The following is a 20,090-nucleotide window of genomic DNA, read 5'->3' on the forward strand; positions in this document are numbered from 1 at the left end:
CTGCAATGAGGTGGGGGAAATCATTTTGAACTTAAATAGTTATTGAGGATTTGATTTGAATTATTGAATTGATTGTTTTAAATTTAATTACTTAATTTTATGTAATTGTTTGGATAAGTCCTTTGGGCGTTATTTTTCTCAGAACTGGTGGTAAAAAACAAAAAAAATGGACATTATGTTAAAGAGAATTTTATTACCTTTGAAGTGAGAAGTCACTCGATCTACATTCCCATTTGAAATTCTAAAGCTTATTGCACCCCCACTGAGGAGGTTGTTTCAATAAATTTGAAATTCGCGCCATCATGTGTCCTCGAAAATAGAATCGACGCGTTTTAGCATTTGCGATATTTTTGCAATTACCAAAATAACTGTGTGTGAAAGTTTTCGATAGAATACCCTGTATAACAAGCTTTCCACATGGCTACCTCTATTTGCTATGCATGTGGTACATATATATTTCTTCTAGTTTTCTTTTTGATCGTGGCACTGTTTAATTAACTAAATATGGAAGATCTTTTCGGTTTAGACATATAACATATGTACAGGATGTTTGATTAGCCGATGCATATCCGAAAAAAGGTGGTAAATAAGATAAATTTTAACGTATTTGACCATATATACTATTATACAAATACAAATACCAAGTATCACGTGTTTCGCGATATCGTCATTTTTCCGAATTTTACAATTCGCTGTTTAATTCCATATCTGTACATAAGCTTATATAAAAATTTCGTCGAACATTTAATATGACTCTATCTTTTTTCATATAAACTTTAATATGTATTTTATCGATATCAAACATGTAATGGGATCTACATATGAAAAAAGAATTGTGGCCCTATAAAATTCCAAAAATGAATTTCTTGAATAGCAAACTTCGACTTTACTGGCGAATAAAAAGAGAGATGCAAGTGGAAAAGTCGTTTAAATATCTTTAGGAATTTCTTTGACCACTGCTCTTTCGTATCATGCATCGAAAGAGGCAGACTTAATGTTGTTTAAGACATTTAGTTAAAAAAGAACAAAAAGTGTAGAAGAAATGCATTTGGCGATTTAACATATTGAATAAGGTTTGATATTCAAGAAATTCATTTTTTAAATTTCAAAGGGCCACATTTTTTTCCATATGTAAATCCCATTATATGTTTGATATCGACAAAATGTGTAAAGCTTATACGAAAAAATATAGAGTCATATCAAGTGTTTGATAAATTTTTTTATTGTAATTTATATGGAAGTAAACTGCAAATTTCGTAAAATTTGGAAAAATGGCGACATATCGAAATGCAAGACACTTTGCGTAATAGTATATATGGTAAAATACGTTCAAAATGATCTTACTGTCTACCCTGTTTCGGATGCCTACCGGTAAATCAAATACCCTGTATATAATTTGAAAACGAATTAAAAGAGTTAATTAAAAAAAAACGGTGTTCTATTAAAAAAATCGAATTTAAGATACTTCAAATGCGAAAAGTTTGGATATATATTTAATTCACATCCTGTATAAAATGTCTCGAAAATTGTAAATATACTTTAGTAGAATGACCATTTGTTTGAACTAAACGAGTTTTTAAACAATTTAATTAATATTTCGTGATTTTGTTGAGAGTTTTAAAAATTTAATTTTTCCTTCGATCTTTACTTTAATTTGACTTAACTCGAAAACTGCTAAAATATTTCATATTTTGGAATAACAAAAAATATTTATATATGTTTACGAACGGAATTAGCATCCGTAACAAAATACGCGGTGTCCCATTTGAAAAAACGTATTTTGGTCGCACTTCGGTTTTCTGCACAATCCAGAAACTTTGAAAAATTTTTAACAAATCCATGAAAAACTAAGTAACTTTTATACTAAACTTTTTCCAAACCTTACAGTCTTGAAATAAGGTAGTGAACCATCTTATATATTCTTTTTCGTACGGACATATTTTGTGTGTCAATTTATTTAGCATAATGTGTGTTGTCTTCAGAAATGAATTTATCTTACATTTAATGAAAGACTTTATAGCACGCTACTAGGAAGACGCATAAATTTTATATTAATTCTCTACAGTTCTATAATCTCCTTACCAAGTGCCCCGCTCAAGCATCGGTGGTTCAATGGTAGAATGCTCGCCTGCCACGCGGGCGATCCGGGTTCGATTCCCGGCCGATGCATACCTTTTTTTAATCACATTACTGCTCATATTTTGTATTATTTTTTTTATCGTAAAATACTCCTTAAACCTTCGACTTAAAATGCAAAAACAAAAACCGCAATTAAACTAGAAGCTGTAAGGCTTAATTTGGCTCGACTCTGACCAGAATCCTCCTTTATAGCCCAATAAGCTTAATTTGCAATTTCGCAATTTGTATATCCGCATAAATAACTGCGGACCAGATATTGCACGAGTCGAGTATTAGAAATTTGACACAGTAATAAACCAGCCGGCCCCAAATTGGAGCCAAACCGATAGACCTGCTCTATGCAGATGAGAATTTCCGCTCTATTTGCGTCCGTACGCTGCCAAAAAGGATCTGTGTATGTATTTGATTAATCCACGTTTAACCTATTCCTGTGATTTTTGTTTGTTTTGGGCACACAAAGCGAAAGAAAAGATCTATGTAATTCCTCAGTAAATAAATTTACGTTTGTGTGTTCCTCAAAAGCTAAAGCGGCAGTCTTCCGTGTTCCCAAAGGTTAATTTTCTCCCTAAATAGCCCCTCGGCATTGTGACATATCATTATCCAATGGCCTTACGTGAGAATATGCATTTCACGTGGCAAATTTTCCTGAACCAGTGGGGCACTGTTGCTCGTTTGTGCATTTGAATTGCCGCATAAGTAAATTTAATCGCCTGAAAACGACGCATAGACCTACGACACTGCTTTATATCTACTTCGGACACAAAATAATTATTCGGGGTTTGCAACTTGCAAATCCATGATTCATCGAAATAACGGTGACCGTAATGAATCATTTGTTAGCGACCCTTTTACATGCGAAAGCAACCCTTTGAAGGGGTCGCAATTTTTTGCAGAGTAATGAATAAAACGAATTTATAATCTAGCATCTACAAAACTTTAATAAATACACCTATTAGTCATGTAAGTGAATATTTACAGATATCGGATCTACTGCTGCTCGCAGCAGTGTAAACTTGGGGCTGAACTACCGTACAAAAAGCTCAAAACCTCAGGACGTACTTGATTGAAACCACTTGCGGCACATGCAGGACATTCTTCCAAAATTGGGACAGGGGTCTTAACTAGAGGTGGAGCACTAACGACGGGGGCACTTAGAGTCAGAGGTGCGGAGGCCGATGGGCATGGGGTAACTCCGTTGAGTTTGTTGCAAAAGAATCGGCATTTTCGGGAGTGGAGCTGGTAGAGCAGAGGCCACCTCTCGTATAGAGCTTTCCTGGGGTTAAAGCAGGCGGGTTGGCAAGCGGCGGTCTGCGCTGAGGCTTCTACGGGGCTAATCGGTGCAATGCATGTGGGGGACGTTTCGATTATGCATGGGCTTCCTTCCTGTAAATTAAAAGCTCGGTATTATTTTATTGATGTGAATTTATGAGTCATATTTACAGCAGCATAAGCAAGGAGTACGGCGGCAATGAAGGTAGCTAAAATCATGTCTGCGATGAGCCCTAGAATGTGCCTAGATCACCCCAATTCTGCCGTTATATACGAAAACTTGCAAGATAATGAACATTGTTAATTCCGTGAACGTGCTCCAAACACAACAAACTTGAACTTGAACTGGCTGCTTAATTTGTTTAAGGTTCGAACAGTTGATGTTTTGGTAAAGAAATATTCCGCTTTCTCTATATCGTCACTAAACAATAACATCAAATGAAACTCTCCAATTCCTCATAATCCGACTTAGGGTTTTCTTCTTTAAGCTCGCTGTATGTTTTGAATAAGTGCCTTCTGCGCCATGTAATAACTAAACCTGCGCAGTAGCAGAATGAGCTTAGAAAAAGAATGAAGCCCAGGTACGTTAAATATCTGAGCAGTTCTTCAGTCAGGAATTGAGATTTGGTGTACACGTAGACGATGATTTGTTCCATTCTAACGTCGTCTACATAGCAGGAATAGTTTCCTGCTGTGTCGCTGGTGACCTTAAAAAGGTAGAGGGTATTAAAGGTGTCTACCATCACATCAGGAAAGCTGTTGTCTCCTCGTTTCAGAGTTTTTCCATTTCGTCTCCAGACCACCTTGTTGTCCAAAGATGCATCTGGACAGATGAAAGTTATGTGATCACCCTTTTTTAACACCGAACGTTTCCTGTATTTGAAGCTAGTGCTTTTGCCCACCTTCCACCCTAGACAGAGAAGTGTTTTTCTTTGGAACAAAATTGCCGTAAGTCTGACCTTTATTAACATTCTCAGCATCGGGATTACAACTGCCCACACATTTCTCCGTTAAAACGAAATTGGGAATATTGAAGGTGTAATTTCCGATGTGAGGAAACATTCTGAAAATCCTTAGAGACCTGCAAGAAATTGCAGGGGCGTGGAACAAGTACCTCTCATCAGAGGTAAAATTCATAGACACATTTCCATAGGGAGTTAGCTTGATTCTTAATTCAAATCTATATTAGAATTATTGCCACACGATAAGAGTTTTGTCTACCTGCATAATCCAGTCTTTTTCATGATTCCGTCGCCTTGGGGTCTGCCACAAGCTTCACAAGGCCCCCAAGAACCCCACTGCGTAATGAGTTCTGCGTGGATTTTTAATTCCTCTCGCAAATATATGAACTCTAGGGCTTCTGAGGTTTTCAGTAAATTGTTAACTGGCACGAAAAAGTTATCATGGTATGTGGACCAGTCCTTTATGAGTCCTGTTTTCATGAAATTGTAATTTAATTAAGGAAAGTGAGGTAGTGAGATCGGGTTTGATGGCATGGTAAAGCGACATACAGATTTTAAAAGGAAGTTTAGAAAAATTGTTTCTACTCAAATTAACTTTCCACACTAACGACCTTTTAATGGAAAGATCCTTCAAGAATTGAAAGTAAACAGAAACATTTTCAGCTTTATTTGAGGAAACACAGTGGCGTAGTATTGTCGGATTTCAAAACACGAAAAAATGTAGCGCAATGTAATGAAAAAATGTAAAAATACGCTTTTTCCTATTGTTTGCAAATTTATAAGGATATTTTTGAGATATACAGAGTGTTCCATTTAAAGGGGTATTAACGATTATCTCCGAAACCAAATTTAAAATGAAAGAAAATTTTCAAATAGAGATTGCTTCTTATAAAAAAGCATTCAAGAGACATTTTAAAGTCATTTTTTTTAATAGAATATTAATTTTTTTATAAATTTTTGAAAGTGCTGAAAAAAATAAGTATTTTGAGCTGGAAAGATTTTTTTCAAATTACTCGTTTTCCAGATATCGACAAAAAATGATTTACAGATTCTCAAAATTAACCCAAAATTATGGTAAAAATGATTTTTTAACAATTATCAGTCTAAGAAATGCTTAAAATGTTGACCTTTCGCATACAGGGATTTTCTAATTCTCATGGTAAATGATTTCGAAATATTTGCAAGCATTTTTTTCATTGATTGCCTCATAAGCAGCTTTAATGTGGTTTTTCATATCATCCAGAGTTTTTGACACTTGAACGTAAACTTTTATTTAAAGATAATCCCAAAGAAAAATATCTAATGAAGTCAAGTCAAGTAATTTGGGTGGCCAGTTCACTAGCCTTACTTGGTTGATTTGATTGGGGGGAGTTCTTTCGCGGGTTTTTTTACTTGTGTCCACGTTGTCACTTTCAAGAAAATTTTCGGATTATTCAATAAAAACCTCGACAACTAGGTGTTCCTTCTTCAGGGAATCTTTGCACACAAATTCGATAAGTTTCAGCGCCAGTTTGGACACTTTTTCCCTAAGCTATCACCATTTGAATTTTATTTTTTTTAGAAAAGTTTCTCATTTTCCACTTTCAAATCAGCAACTTTAGTTGAAAAAGAAATAATTAGTTTCGTCTTAGAGGTTTCTTTGAAAGTTAGAAATAAATTCGACGCCTCAAAATAAAAAGTTACGAGTGGATTCTAGTGAAAACATGATTTTGTTGTTCAACTAATAAATGTTTAAAAATAGTTTTTACTATGATTTTGGGTTAATTTGTAGAATCTATAAAATTAAATTTTCAATTAATAAAGTTTTTTCGCAAATAAAGTCATATGTTATTTTAAATGGGCCACTTTGAAATGTTAAAAAGTCTTTTTCAGCACAAAATACTTATTTTTTTATCTCTTTGCAAATTTACAAAAAAATTGGGTTTTTCAAAAAAACAAAATTGGCCTTAAAATGTTTTGTAAATGACCTCAAGTTAAAATGTTCTATTGTGCGTTGGACATCCCCTTTAACAATAACAAATTATCGTTTAAAACTTTTTTTGATTTCAAATATGGTTTCTTAAAGTTTTAAACGAAACCGTCTGTGGAGTGATGGTCAATGCAGTTAACAAGGGTCCAGAATTGACTCTTCAGAAGTCTCAATTTTCGCCTTAAATCATTATTGCAAATGTAGTTCCAGGCTTCTGTAATTTGAGTCCGAAAATTTAACGTTAAGTTACCTTTCTCTACACTTTGGTTTCTATTAAGGATTACCAAATCCACTAGAAAATTAAACTTCCCCTCGTTGCTCTGATCCACGAAATTAACGCAGTAATAAAATCCCACATCAGCGTGGGAGAAATTCTTAATTATCAAACTGTGCTTGTAGTTAACAGAAATTCTATTCTGAGCAGCGTCACTCGTCAAGTCCAGCTAAGTAGAGCCTGTTAGCTGCAAATGACTCAGAAGTGTATATCCGCATAACTTACTTGCACCTCGTGAGCCTCAGAAAGACCCAACTCATCTACTTTATACCAATTTCTAGGCTGATTAGAATGTTCCTCTTTGCAAAAGCGACATTTGAGTATCAAAGTTTGTCCCTCGATTGCATCTACCAAGGAATACATATCTTCTCTCTGAGAAGCGACTAGTCGCTCCCTTTCTCGACATTCTTGGGTCTCCAAGACCACTTCCTCCTCTTGTCCGTCCACCAAATGAATAAAAAAATATAACAGAACAACTAGGCCAATCATAGAGACGACAATGTTTCTAATCCAATAAGATCTTGACATGGCTGTTGCATTATTTTTACTTGGGACTTTGTCCGAGGGTTGTAAACCGAGGGCACGAGTTATTTATGGGCAAAAGCGCACGTGACACAGCGGGGCTTAACCTGGCGGAAAAACTTATTTACGGCCTATAAAGGTGCTTAATATGTCTTGTCTAGGGATGCCGCAATGGCAAAATCTCTCGGGAATCGACCAATATCGTTTTGCTTCTCTCACGTGCGAGGAGGTGTAATGGAATTTATCAGAACAGTCAAAGAGCAGTCAATCGAACGTCACCATTTCTTTTTGTCAATTTCAGAATTGTTGTGTGTTCGGAAATACACTGGGGTGTAAAATTGATCAGACTCTTACAGTCGGCAAAAAAAGCATTTGCACACACCATGAACCTCCTAGAACATAAAATTAACCCGTACGAGGGTAGTCCCGAAAGTAGCCGACTTGACATGTACGAGGGATGATCAGCAAGTTCTAGGATTTTTTGAATTACGAGACAACGTCACAACGAAGCGCCGTGCGGCTGGCAGCATTGCTAAGCGTGGCTCAGCTACGTTTGCGCGTTTGGCAATTTTTCGATATTTTGCAATATAAATTTAAATGAAGAGCGACGTGTTTGCATCGAGTGTTGTGTTAAAGTGGGTAAAACTTTTACCGTAACTTTTCAAATATTGCAAGAGGGGTTTGGAAATGAATGTTTGAGTCGGTCACAGTGTCACGGGTGATTCAAGAGGTTTAAAGGAGGACGGACATCGTCAGCGGACAAAACACGTTCAAAATGGCCATCGACTTCGACTGACCAAAAACATGTTGAAAAAATGAAGAGTCTCGTGCTGTCAAATTGTCGTCCAGCTATTCGTGAGATGGCCGACGAATGCAAAATTTCATTTTGTTCATGCCGAGAAATTTTAACCAAGAAACTGAACATGCCCCTTTTGACTGCAAAGTTTGTTCTGAAGCTGTTGACCGAAGAGCAAAAGCAACACCGAGTTCAGGTTTATCAGGAAGTTCTTAAATGGTAAACGGTGATGGAAACTTTTTGAAATGCATCATCACTGAGGACGACACGTGGTGGCTACGACGTGGAAACTACGGTCCAATCGTCTCGATGGAAGTTAAAAATCCCTCCGACGCCCAGAAAAGCACGGCAAGTTAAAGTCATGTTTATTATTTTTACCGATCGGAAAGGTGTGAGGCACAACGAATGCTCCCCACCAGGTGAAACAATTAATCTTTTTCGTTACCTTTAAGCCCTGAGAAATGTGCGTGAAGCTTTGCGAACGTAGAAACGGGAGCTGTGGCGAAGTGAAGAGCGGTTGCTGCACTATGACAACGCCCTAGTTTATTCTGCGTTGCCCATTCGGAATTTCTGTATAAAAAACGGCATGATTGTCACCCCCTAGCCTCCCTACTCAGCAGATCTGGTCCCTGCGGACTTCGTCTTGTTTCTCAAACTTAAGAGACCTCTGAAAGAGCAGCGGTTTGACGCGATTGAAACCATCAAAGAAAAATCTCGGGGAGAGCTAAAAAGCATTAGCACAAGAACAGTTCTGAAGACCCTTTCCAGCTGTGGAAACCACGTTGGGAGAAGTGCATATGTTGCTAAGGGGAGAACTTTGAAGGAGACCAAGGTGGATAATTTCTAATACAGTCGCTCAAAAAAGTATTTGTACAGTCGAAAAAAAAATCTGTAAATCGTAATTTTCGACTGATTTCGTTAAAATTTTGTACAATAAAAATTCAAATCTAAACTAAGTTTACGTGTTCGAGCAACTGTTGAAAATTTCATTTATAGAGTGATTTTCGGAATTTTAAAAGAACTTCGTTTTTGAAAACTTCTTGTGCGGTGGAAATTTTTCAATATAGTTTTATAGTAATCTTGTAGAGAAGATTTTTCTACATCTATCCTGAGAATTTGATCAAAGTCGAATAAAAAATAAGAGAGTTGCAGCCTTTAAAATCACCAAAAATGTCTAAATTTCACATTTTGTGTGAACACCGTCATTTTTTGGCGTTTTTAAAAGGCTGCAACTCTTTTATTTTTGGTTCGATTTTGATCAAATTCTCAGGATAGATGTAGAAAAATCTTCTCTATAAGATTATTAGAACCATAATGAAAAATTTCCATCGCACAAGGAGTTTTCAAAAACGAAGTTTTTTTTAAATTCCGAAAATCACTCTATAAATGAAATTTTCAACAGTTGCTCGAACACGTAAATTTAGTTTAGATTTGAATTTTTATTGTACAAAATTTTAACGAAATCAGTCGAAAATTACGATTTACAGATTTTTTTTCGACTGTACAAACACTTTTTTGAGCGACTGTATTTTTAATTAAAGTTTTTAAGCATTAGTTCTGAAACTTTTTGATCACCCCTCGTAGATGGCGCCTTTTTTGTTAAAAAATTGCCTATATTACAAAGACCTAACCTTACAAAGATAATGTCTAAAGTTGGAAGATGCTCCATTGATTTGTGGTTATTTTGGAGCCGTTTTTAGTGAACGCCTTTAGAAACTCCCATGAACATAGGAAAAATTGGTCATCGATACGTGATCCGGTGCTTTCATTTGGAAGGTCTTGGTCCATCCAACAGCAAGGCAGAACTGGATTCTGCTTTGGGGGAATCTGGTCTTTCGTTAGTAATTCTAAAATATTGGGCGACAGAGTTTAAACGTGTTCGTACCGCCTGCCAAGACAAACTCCACAGTGGTCGACCCAATGATACTCCACATTTGAGTAGTCCAGAAATTGTGGCGAAAATTCACAAAACTCTACTGGAAAAGAAACTCTTCAAAAAAATCACTGGATATCTGATTTTTACCGAACAAGTGGATATCAGAAACCTGTTCGCATGATAGATGCCGCGATTATTCGCAATTGAACAAAAACAAGGCCGTGAGGATGTTTCAAGGGAGTGTTTGGCAAAGTTTCGAAGCAATAAAGCCGAGTTTTTGCATCGATTCATAACCATGGTTGAAACATTGGTTTATCATTTCACCCCTGAAACGAAAGAGCAGTCAAAACAATGGACTCAAAGGGGATAATCGACTCTAAAGAAGGCGAAAATCGTTCCATTTGCACGAAGGCGATGGCGTCAGTTTTTTTAAGGTACACGTGGGATAATTTGTGTTGACCCTAAGGGAAAAACCTTAAACAGAGAATATTACACAAATTTATTGCAGCGTTTGAGCGAAGAATGAGGAAAAAGCGACTGCACTTGACGAATAAGAAAGTCTCGCTTCGTCAAGACTACACACCAGTCCACATTTCGTCGTCGAGATGGCCAAAATCAATCAACTTGGTCTCGAATTCTTTCCTCGTCCACCCTACTCGCCAGATTTAGCCCCCTCTGATTATTTTCTATTTCCAAAATTGCTCGGTAGAAAGAAATTTGCCAATAACGAAGAGGTGAACTCCGAGGTTGACGCCTATTTTGAAACTACTTCCTATCATAAACAGAGTGTTCTTGGTAGAAGTGTGTCAGTTTCAAAGCAGACTGGGTTGAGAAATGATATGATATTTTCTAAATTTGTATTTCTTTAAGTGTAAAGCCGAATGCTTTTAGCACTATTCTCGTTTGTATGTTAATATTAACGAACTTTCTAAATAATATGTCTAATTTGTGAAAAGTACTTTTTTTGTCAACTGCACATATTTATACGAGGGGCAGTCGAATAAAACCCGTAAACGCGCCTAAAAAAATCACGCGGGAAATCATCAATATTGGTAGCAATGTTATTTTTGAGACGTGAAAGGCCTAGCCAGAATCAAGTCGTAGGAACAAATGGAGTTTTACACAAAATGGCAGTTCCAAAATGGCAACTGCACTACACTATTGCACTAGGGAGGCACCACGTTCTTCTATTCAGTTTTTGCGAAGTGAAAGGGTGAAACTCTTTGATATTTACCATGAGATGAAGCTAGAGTATGGAAATTCATGTCCGTCGCTTCAACAAATGTGCGAGATCCGACAATAAAACTCCCGGAATGAACTCGTAAAAACTTTATTCGTATCTATACAAACTAATGTTTATAGTCGCCGTGAAAGTACTTGGCTTGGGCAGCGATACACTTTGTTAGACGATGACCGTTGAAAACATTTTTGGATCCCGAATTCCAGAAAGCTCTTTAGTATTCCGGCCGCACGCCTTTGAATGTCAGACACATCAGAAAATCGGCGCCCTTTTATTCCACTTTTCATTTTTGAGAAAAGTCGAAAGTCGCAAGGCGCCAAATCGGGCGAATAGGGCGGATCGTCCAACTTTGCGATTTGTTTCTTAGCAAAAAAAGAGCGAATGGTTGATACATCATGTAAGCCAAAGTTCCTGGGCTTTTTGCGGATAGCATTGCTTAATATTGTCCATAGGTCTGAGTAACATTGTTGAAAAACGGGCTGAAAATCGTTTTGGTACGTCTGAGTCGATTTCAGCAGTTGAGGTGTTAATGAAAGAAAATAGTTTATTTTTAACGAAATCGTTGAAGTTTCAAACGTAATCTATGGTTTTGTACACCGCATTATGCATGTCATTCTTCACTTCCATAAAGTGTCAGCAAGGTGGGAGCTAAAGCAATTGACCCCAGAATCGAAACAACGATGTGTTGATGCTTGTGAAAACCTCTTTTGTCGGTTTAAAACAGAGGGAGATGTCTCTCTAACAAGAGTCGTCATTGGAAATGAGTCTTGGGTGCATTATCATCAACCTGAAACCAAACGAGTCAGCAAATAATGGCGTCACGCTTTTTCACCAAAATGGAAAAAAATTGCACCCACCTCTCGGCAAGAAAGGTTATGTTGACCCTATTTCAGGACCCTAAAGGGGTAATTTTAGAAGATTACATGTCTTATTAAGGTAGAGTTATTAGTGCTACATACCCAAAACTTCTGAAAAACCGCCTCAAGCTTGCTATCAGAACCAAAAGATGAGGATCTCTGAGGAATGGCTTTCTCTTGCAACACGATGACGTGCAATCACATACTACTTGCACAACGGTCATTCAAGATTTCAAATTTAAACATCTACCACATCCTCTATATTCGCCTGACCTAGCCTCCAGCGATTATCATGTATTTGGTCGCCTTAGAGGCTTAAGGGGGAAGAAATTTAAAATTAATGATGAAATGATTCAGGTGGTGCATGAGTGGCTGGGTCCATTACCAAAATATTATTTTCTTCGGATGTTCAACCACTTCTAGGGCGATGGAGGAGTTGTGTTGAACATAATTGAGGCTATTTCGAAAAATGATTAAATTAAGTGTAATATCGTTTTTAATGTTTCCATTTGACTCTCCCTCGTATATTTTTTGCAAAAAAAGCTTTTGACATTTTTTCTGAAATATTGTTTATATTTTTTTAGCCTCAACGTTTTTTCTTGTTTCAACTGGTTTATATTGCTTTTGCCTTTATAGCTCAGAATAACCTGGACATTACGGTTTGTCGATTGCGAATAGTCAGAATTATGTGGAGGAATTGAAATCGAAATCGTGACATGAAAATGTCCCCAAAATTCCAAAATAAGAGTCTAAAATGGTTAATTTCGACAAGCGGGCTAGAACTGCAATAAAATTCGTTTTCTTTTTTTTATATGAGTCGATTGTACTTTTTTACCCTTAGTTAAAATGCACTCAAATTGCCCCTAAAGAACCGCTTTTGTGACAAAAACACTTAGCTAAATAATCATTCATAAAAAGCAAAGAAAACAAAAGAAAAAATACGTTTGGAAATGCTCCAATGGAGTGGTTGAAGGTAAAAGGAAACGGAATTGTCCTGTTTGTCTTGTGAGACAAAGGGGGTTCAAAATGGTCCAGTTGTGACGTTTTAAAATTATATTTCACCCAAATACACAAACAGTTTGAATTTATCGGATGTTAATCCCAGAACGGCAACCCGGCGGCGTTCTTTTGTTTGGACTGGGACATGGCTGAATATAGCTAACGTCAATTCGAAAAGAGAACTCAGTGTTGTCGGATTTAACAATTTGTCTAGGGATTTACTGCGGTGCATTAAAAAATGTGTTCAAGTAGAGTTTTATGAGAAAAAATTTAGTGACATACTAAAAATAGTCTTTAACGTTAGTCGTTGATTACACATTCCGGACGAGATTTTCGATTAAAAATGCTTTTAATTTTTACATTTTCGTCACCGCATTTGAATTTTTCCTTAAAGAGGAGGCGGATTGACGGGATTACGAGACGTGCTGATGTTATTAATTTCCTTTTAAAAAGTGGAAAACGAGAAAGGGGACACTTTCGATTAGTATTCAAATTTCATGCCGCCTCTCGCAACGATGGAAAAGTTTTGCGTATATAGAGAGAAACTTTTTTAATTTAATGCGTATTTCTAAGTCTTCAGAAAGTGCCAAAGGAGTATCCCCATTACGCGACATCTTACTAAATATGAGGTGATAAACATCAGTCAATCTGAGACTTTCGTAATACAATCGTACTATCACTTAGCACGATCCTGGGGATTTTTAAGGCCCTCCATAAGGAAACCTGGGAAATTATCGCGGCACAAAAAGACCCGTTTATCCAGGTCAACGGTATCCAGTCACGTCCAGTTTTTCAAGTAAAGTGCCCGGCAATTTGAGATAAGCCGACTTCAGATATTGCGCCGTTTTCCGCTTATTTCCATTATATTTTTTTATTATCCCATTTTGTTTTAGACGCGAAATTATCGATGTATTCTCGTGATGGAGAAAGGAAAATGGCAAAGAAAAGTATTTTGTTCCGATCATGTCGAACTCAAACTAGAGGGGTGACTGGGAGACGACGAGCATACACAAATGTCTTATTGTCTCTTATTAGTTCCGAGACTGACAACCTATATACGGGAATATTTTCAGCGAAAAAATGTAATGAAAATTTAAATTAAAAACCCATCCGGGGTTTTTTTGTCCTTTTTTGCGGACAGGAATTTGAAAGAAGATTGGCTTGAGAACTGAAATAATTGCGTAGGGACGGGGATGGTGTTTGTCTCTCCTTGTACGATAATCCTGTTACTCAAGGAATAAGATTATCGGGGATTATTTCAGCGGGGATTTCAGTTTAACAAAGCCGAAGATTGCTCGTTTATTGAGGCAAGACGAGTAAATAATATTTTGCAAACTCCATTAGCGACAAACACATTTACATTGCCAAATTAGTTTGACCCTGAATCGTTTCTTTAATTGTGTAATTACTTGGGTATTTACTTGTTTGACTATATTCCCATTAACGGTGCTGTGTGTCCTGGATCTTATACAGGGTGAAAAAAATTGGAGTCAACGTATGAGGATTTCGGACACGATAAAAGATGCAAAGTAGTTGGTAAAGTTACATATTTTGGCGCTCAACAACAATCTATTAGGGAATTTTGAAAAATCTGACCGTTTTTGGAAATGTCCCATAAAAACCGGAAATTTGGATTTCCATCTTGTGCAAAAGACTCGAAAACTATTGTTCGGAGAAAGCAGATCAGAAAACGTTATTAGAAAACTCTTTATCTGGTTTTCTACTGGTGTGACCGGTATTTTTATTCGCCCACTGGTTTTCGAGATATCATGAACTACTTTAAATTTTTTGTGAGCCTCATTTCAAATTTTTACACAATTGAAATCTACATGAAATTTCTTTTCCAGTGACGCACTATGTTTCAGTCTTTTAGTTCTTTCCAAATGAACGAAATTTAAAAAAGCCTTTCCCATCTAAAGACTCTTGAGTTGCGTTGACGTGTCAGGTTAACAAACCTCATATCACGTTTACGTTAATTTATTTATTATTCAGTCTATCAATTTAATTAAACCTGGATCGAACTTTGTTAAATTATTTATTACTCAGTCCACCAATTTTGTTAAACACTTTTAGTTTAATAAGGTAAATGTTCAAAAAGGTGTCCATTTATTTCACGGGACTGACCTGTTTTTTTAAATTATTTATCTCGTTGTTCTGTGGGTTGGTCTATGAAGTATGCTTCTTTAGACATTCATAATTCGTACTCTCAATTTTTCTTGGGTATAAGTAGAAAGTCAGACAAAAAGTGATCTAATAATGTTTCGTTATCCGGCTTCTTCGAATAATTGTTTTCAAATTTTTTGACAAAAAACTAAAATTCAAATTTTCGGTTTTTATTGGGCATTTCCAAAAGTAGTCAGATTTTTAAAATTCACAAATGGATTTTTGATTTGTTTGACAACTTTGCTTCCATTTAAGCGACTTTGTATCTCTTACAGTTTCCGAGATCCGCATACATGAACTGAAAGTTGGCACAGTCTACATTGTGTCAATTTGAAAACGAATCACCCTCGATATTTCGGTGATTATAGAAAATACGTGAATATGCAAAAACATTTTGATTTTATTTTCAAGGGCGACAATATTTAAGTCGATTTTTTATTAAATTTCATGCACCCTCTAGCGCGGGTGGAAACAACCACTAAAATCTTAAACGGGAAGGGGGATTGAGTTATACCTCATTGGAAAGGTCTTTCAATTACGTCTCTAAATGTATTTGTTTTTCAATGAAAAATTTTCGAAAAATCATGTGAAAACCGTAAACGAGCATCGGTATCAATTATGTTGTAAGAAAATTGTTTGTTAATATTTTAAGTGTTCAAGATGCCGTTCATTATTTCCCAAACAGTAATAAAGTCTCTTTTCAAACTCCAGTCTAATGTTGACGAAAACTTCTACTTGAACTTCCCTATACGGACCTATAATTATTTCCAGCAATACTTTCAAAATATGAAGTTGGATTTTGTAAACGACATGTTTAAGATGCCTCCAGGGAAAAAATCCACAGGTGTTAAATCCGGCGATTGTGGTGGCCACTCCATTGGTCCTTTTCCACCAATCCATTTGCCAGGAAACCTATCGTGTAACCACTGCGTGAGAGGACGAAAGTAGTATGATGAAGCTCCATTTTGCTGAAAATGAAGATCTTGTAAAACCTTATTATTAGCTGCGTCAACTTGGTTTTTGAAATTCGTTGTTATTCATTGATCTATTCTTCTATCTATTCTTACTGTTTTTTCTACAAGCAGAATATCTATATAAATGCATTTAAAAATACAAATAAGCAAAATAAAATTAAAATAATCACTTGTGGTTTATATAACTGGGCCTCGAAGCTTGCAAAAATTTAAGAGAGGAATTACAGGTGTGTGTAGGGAAATTCAAGTAGAAGTTTTTATGCCTGTGAGAGTGAAATTTAAAAACAGACTTTTTTGCTGTTTAGAAAACAATGGACAGTATTTTGAACATTTAAAGTATTAATAAATAATGTTTCTGCAAAACAATTGATACTGAAGATTGTTTACGGCTTGGACATGATTTTTCGAAAACCTCACAATGGAAAAAGGTACTTGTATTGGTATTTGTAAAGGTAATTGAAAGATCTTTCAAATAGGGTAGAACTCGATCCCCCCTCTTCCTATTTGAGCTTTTTGTCGTTGCTTCCACCCCTGCTAGAGCGTGCAAGCAATTTAATAGAAAATCTACTTAAAGAATATCCCCCTTGAAAATAAAATCTACGCGTTTCTCATATTTACATATTTTCTACAATCAGTGAAATATCGAGGGTGGTCCGTTATCAAATTGACACACTGTACAGGCAGGACGTGGGCATAGGTTTAACATGATTTTTAAATGTGCGGAGTGGCTCAAAAAAGTCCCTTCGGACTCGGCTGTTTTATTTCAAATGGAACCCCCGTGCATATTTTCCCATTTTTTGAATCCGCACCCTGGAGTCTCTACCCTTTAACAAATTGAAAAATAGGGTACTCCCGGCGCAACCCTTCCGTCAGGAGTTTGCTGTAAATTAGAACGGGATTTTTGATACTAAACCGCCGTTTATTCAGACGAAGTCAAGCGCCTTTTTACAAATCGCTTTAATAATCGTCAAAACGGAGTTGATCAAACTCGAAGCTTGCTAGTTAATCAGATTAACACAGCGTTTCAAAGGGAAGTCGGGCATTAATCGATTGAACAATAATTAAGGGGTCAAGAGTGGAAGTTCGACCGGATGGCACTCGAGGTTCGCCCCAAAACGCCGCTCCGGAGCAACATGAAATAATAATTACGTAAGTTTTCGAACGTGGCGTCGCGACGCCACTTCAATTCGCTTGTTTATGATCGTTTATGCACGTTCGTCGGGACGCTTCAGATTTAATCGACACACTCGCGTCAGTCGTTAGCGGAGATTTACTAATTGTCGACCTTTGCAATCGAGCACGTACGATTTAATTTCGAGTCTTTCCACTTTTATGAACATAAAAAAAGAAAAAAAAGCCGAAACAAGTTCCTTCGAAGGTGTAATTTACATTGGGCCAGTGCAACAACATCCACTGAGAGTCTTAACGGAAGGCGTGAAGGTCTATTCGGGCAGGAATGGCAAATCAATCAAGATCCAGAGATAACCGAAGTCTGTAGATCCACAGGATCGTTTTCTTCATTCCCGATTCCAGACTATCGTCTTCGGATTTTTCGCCCGGTTTTCGACGTAATGGCCGACGTATTAAGTTACGTGGCCAGAATTATATCCTAACAACGTTAAAGCGAAAATGAGACAAAATAAGATGATATATGGGGATGATTCCGGGCGAAATTGGAAAAAGATTGGGGCCCCGAAAAACGAATGCGTGGCCGGACTGGTTAAGGCGTCTCCCCAAATTAAATTTGTTTTTATATCGGCGATATACAGGGTGTCCGCTCGACAGCCCCTCCGACCCCTGTGAGTTTATTTGTGACTTCGTAAGAAAATCTACCACGCAGATGTATGTGGGGCTGATGCAGGTAAATTTGTAAATTAACGGCAACCCTACAGGGTGTGTCGGAAAAGCGGCACGTCATTTTTTAAACTGGGCACATTTTCACGTGATAGAATCCGTTCTTGAGCCTGTGTTAGTTCCTAGATTTTTTTACACTTAGATGCAGTGACTCGAAGCTATGACGTTTTGAAAAAAAGTTTTAGACGTTTGCAGTGTCTCATAAAAACGGTAATGTCGCAGTTAGCTTAAGTAAGATTTTGATCATTTTCAAATGGATTCTCGTCCTCTTTACCAGACACCAATACTCGCTTAGCTAAAAATACTCACAAGGCGTTCATAACAACCACTTCAATTTTCTTGATTTTTTTCAAATAGGATGATGTGTTTTTTATGATTCAAAACGAAAGAAAATTCAATTTTCGCCATTTTGGTATAAAATATCTTCATAATTTTCTTAAAGTTAATGGAATTATTGATTATTTCAGGAAAACCTGCATTAATAGCTAAGTGTCTGAGTGCTTAGCATGCGCTGCCATGGTTTTCGTACAGTTTGTTTGAAGACTTCACAGCTCCTTTTCGGCTTTCCGTTTCTACAAAATCTGCTTATTATAAAATCGCCGATCAAAATGCCAACAATAACTTATTAATATGATTTATATAATCGTTTCATGTCACGAAAATTGTTTATTAGCATCTCAGGTTTACGCACAACCATTTCTTCATAGAGGATATTGTGATGTAAGGAGCCTGGAACGTCTAAAGGAACATTTTGAACGGATAAAAAATTAAATTCTATTAGGTACAGTTGCATGGCCACCGTGATTCCCCGATTTAACTCCTCTGGATTACTTCTTTTAGGGTAAAGTGGAGTCAGATGTCTACAGAACGTCTACAAACTGAAGATTCGAGAATCATGTTAGAGCGTTACTGCACAAATGCTTTCTGATACTAGAAGGTTATTTTTCTTAACCGTGTTTAGAATATTACGGAAGGCATTTTAAACACCTGTTGCCCCTGTTAAAATCACAATAATTTCCAGTTTTAATTTCAACTGTAATTCTAAATATTTATACTTCTATTTTTTTTCATAATTAACACTTCCTGTCCGTGGAAAACGCTCCTTTAGACTCTCTAGGCCCCTTACATCAGGATGTCCTCTAGTAGGAAGTGGTTGCGCGTTAATAAACAGCTGTTATTAAACAATTTTCATCACAGGAACCAATTGTATAAGCAGATTTGGAGAATCAGAAAATCGAAACGGAACTGGGCGATCTTAAAATAAATCGTATGAAAACCATGGCAGCGCATGTTAAGCACTCAGACACTTAGCTATAAATGCAGGTTTTCCTGAAATAATCAATAATTCCATTAACTTTAAGGAAAATATGAAGTTATTTTATGCCAAAATTATGCAAATTGAATATTCTTTCGTTTTGCATTATACAAAACACACCAACCTATTCGAAAATATCAAGAAAATTGGAGTCGTTATTGTGAATACCCTGCAGGTGTGTTAAACGAACATAGGTGCCTAGTAAGGTGATCTTAATGAGAAAATGATCGAAATCGAACTTAAGCTAATTGCGACTTTATTTCTTTTATGAGACACTGCAAATGTTTAAAATTTCCTCTCAGAACGTCATTGCTTCGAATCGCTGAATCTCAGAGTAAAAAGGTCTAGGAACTAACCTGAACTAACGCATGCTGAAGAGAGGACTCTATCACGTCAAAAAGTGCAGGTGATGCCATTAAAAAAAAATTACACTTTATGGCGCCCCGCTTTTTTGGAACGTCCTGTAGATACCTCCACTAGCCCTATACACATCCCCGTAGTTGATTTTTTCTATCACATCACAAACGCATAGAAGTCTGAGGGGCTGTTACGTGGACGCCCTGTACATGGAGAAACAGAAACGTGGAAAGCACTGGCGTCACAGGCAGCAGCGCCACGCCCCAAAGGGTTTCAATCGTTCGCAAATCATGTGTGGATAATTTAAATTGCACCAGCGCACATAAATAAAATACTCCAGTCAACTACATCAGCCTATTTCCTCAAGTGACGCCTCTGGCCTCTGCATGGGACACCGAGAGAGCACATAAACCGAGGAGAAACCTAACTTCTTCATTCCGAGGTAAATAAGTTGCCGCTATTTGCTCGAGACAATAACCGAGCAACACGGAAAGGCGTTTAGTTGAGGCCTAAAACACATTCGA

At 36.9% G+C, this 20,090-nt stretch overlaps 2 protein-coding genes, 1 long non-coding RNA gene and 1 other non-coding gene across 7 annotated transcripts in view; 2 read left to right on the forward strand and 2 right to left on the reverse strand.

The window, feature by feature from the left end:
• Positions 1-2,098: 2,098 nt before the first annotated feature.
• Positions 2,099-2,169, forward strand: TRNAG-GCC (transfer RNA glycine (anticodon GCC)). The gene has a single exon. It is a non-coding gene; the product is annotated as a tRNA-Gly (tRNA).
• Positions 2,170-3,035: 866 nt separating this feature from the next.
• LOC136341984 (uncharacterized) overlaps positions 3,036-20,090 on the reverse strand; it is a 305,269-nt gene continuing 288,214 nt past the window's right edge. For 2 of the 4 annotated variants that reach the window (XM_066287417.1, XM_066287416.1), the window contains one exon: positions 3,037-3,522. In XM_066287417.1, coding sequence (XP_066143514.1) covers positions 3,127-3,522 — 396 coding nt within the window. In that variant the 3' untranslated portion in view covers positions 3,037-3,126. Of the gene's footprint in view, positions 3,523-20,090 lie in introns of all 4 variants that reach the window. The other 2 variants (XM_066287414.1, XM_066287418.1) reach the window with 2 other exon arrangements.
• On the reverse strand, positions 3,632-7,330 carry LOC136341977 (uncharacterized). Its single transcript, XM_066287401.1, has 5 exons — positions 6,839-7,330; positions 6,590-6,782; positions 4,630-4,840; positions 4,368-4,576; positions 3,632-4,318 (listed from the first exon to the last, which is right to left on the reverse strand). The coding sequence occupies exons 1-5, from the start codon at positions 7,139-7,141 to the stop codon at positions 3,843-3,845; spliced, it is 1,392 nt and encodes a 463-aa protein (XP_066143498.1). The 5' UTR covers positions 7,142-7,330; the 3' UTR covers positions 3,632-3,842.
• LOC136341991 (uncharacterized) overlaps positions 3,926-20,090 on the forward strand; it is a 38,034-nt gene continuing 21,869 nt past the window's right edge. Inside the window, exons 1-2 of the long non-coding RNA XR_010732582.1 lie at positions 3,926-4,124; positions 4,185-4,356. This is a non-coding gene — a long non-coding RNA (uncharacterized lncRNA). The remainder of the gene's footprint in view (positions 4,125-4,184; positions 4,357-20,090) is intronic.

This window comes from Euwallacea fornicatus, chromosome 11, assembly GCF_040115645.1.
Source record: "Euwallacea fornicatus isolate EFF26 chromosome 11, ASM4011564v1, whole genome shotgun sequence".
Taxonomy (NCBI): Eukaryota; Metazoa; Arthropoda; class Insecta; order Coleoptera; family Curculionidae; genus Euwallacea; species Euwallacea fornicatus.

Excerpts from the sequence above, each read along its gene's own strand:
- LOC136341977 (XM_066287401.1), bottom strand. The coding sequence starts at position 7,141 with ATGTCAAGATCTTATTGGATTAGAAACATTGTCGTCTCTATGATTGGC. Across the intron at positions 4,577-4,629 it reads AAAAAGACTGGATTATGCAG|AATCAAGCTAACTCCCTATG; the intron begins GTAGACAAAACT and ends ATTTGAATTAAG. Across the intron at positions 4,319-4,367 it reads TGCTGAGAATGTTAATAAAG|GGTGGAAGGTGGGCAAAAGC; the intron begins GTCAGACTTACG and ends TTCTCTGTCTAG.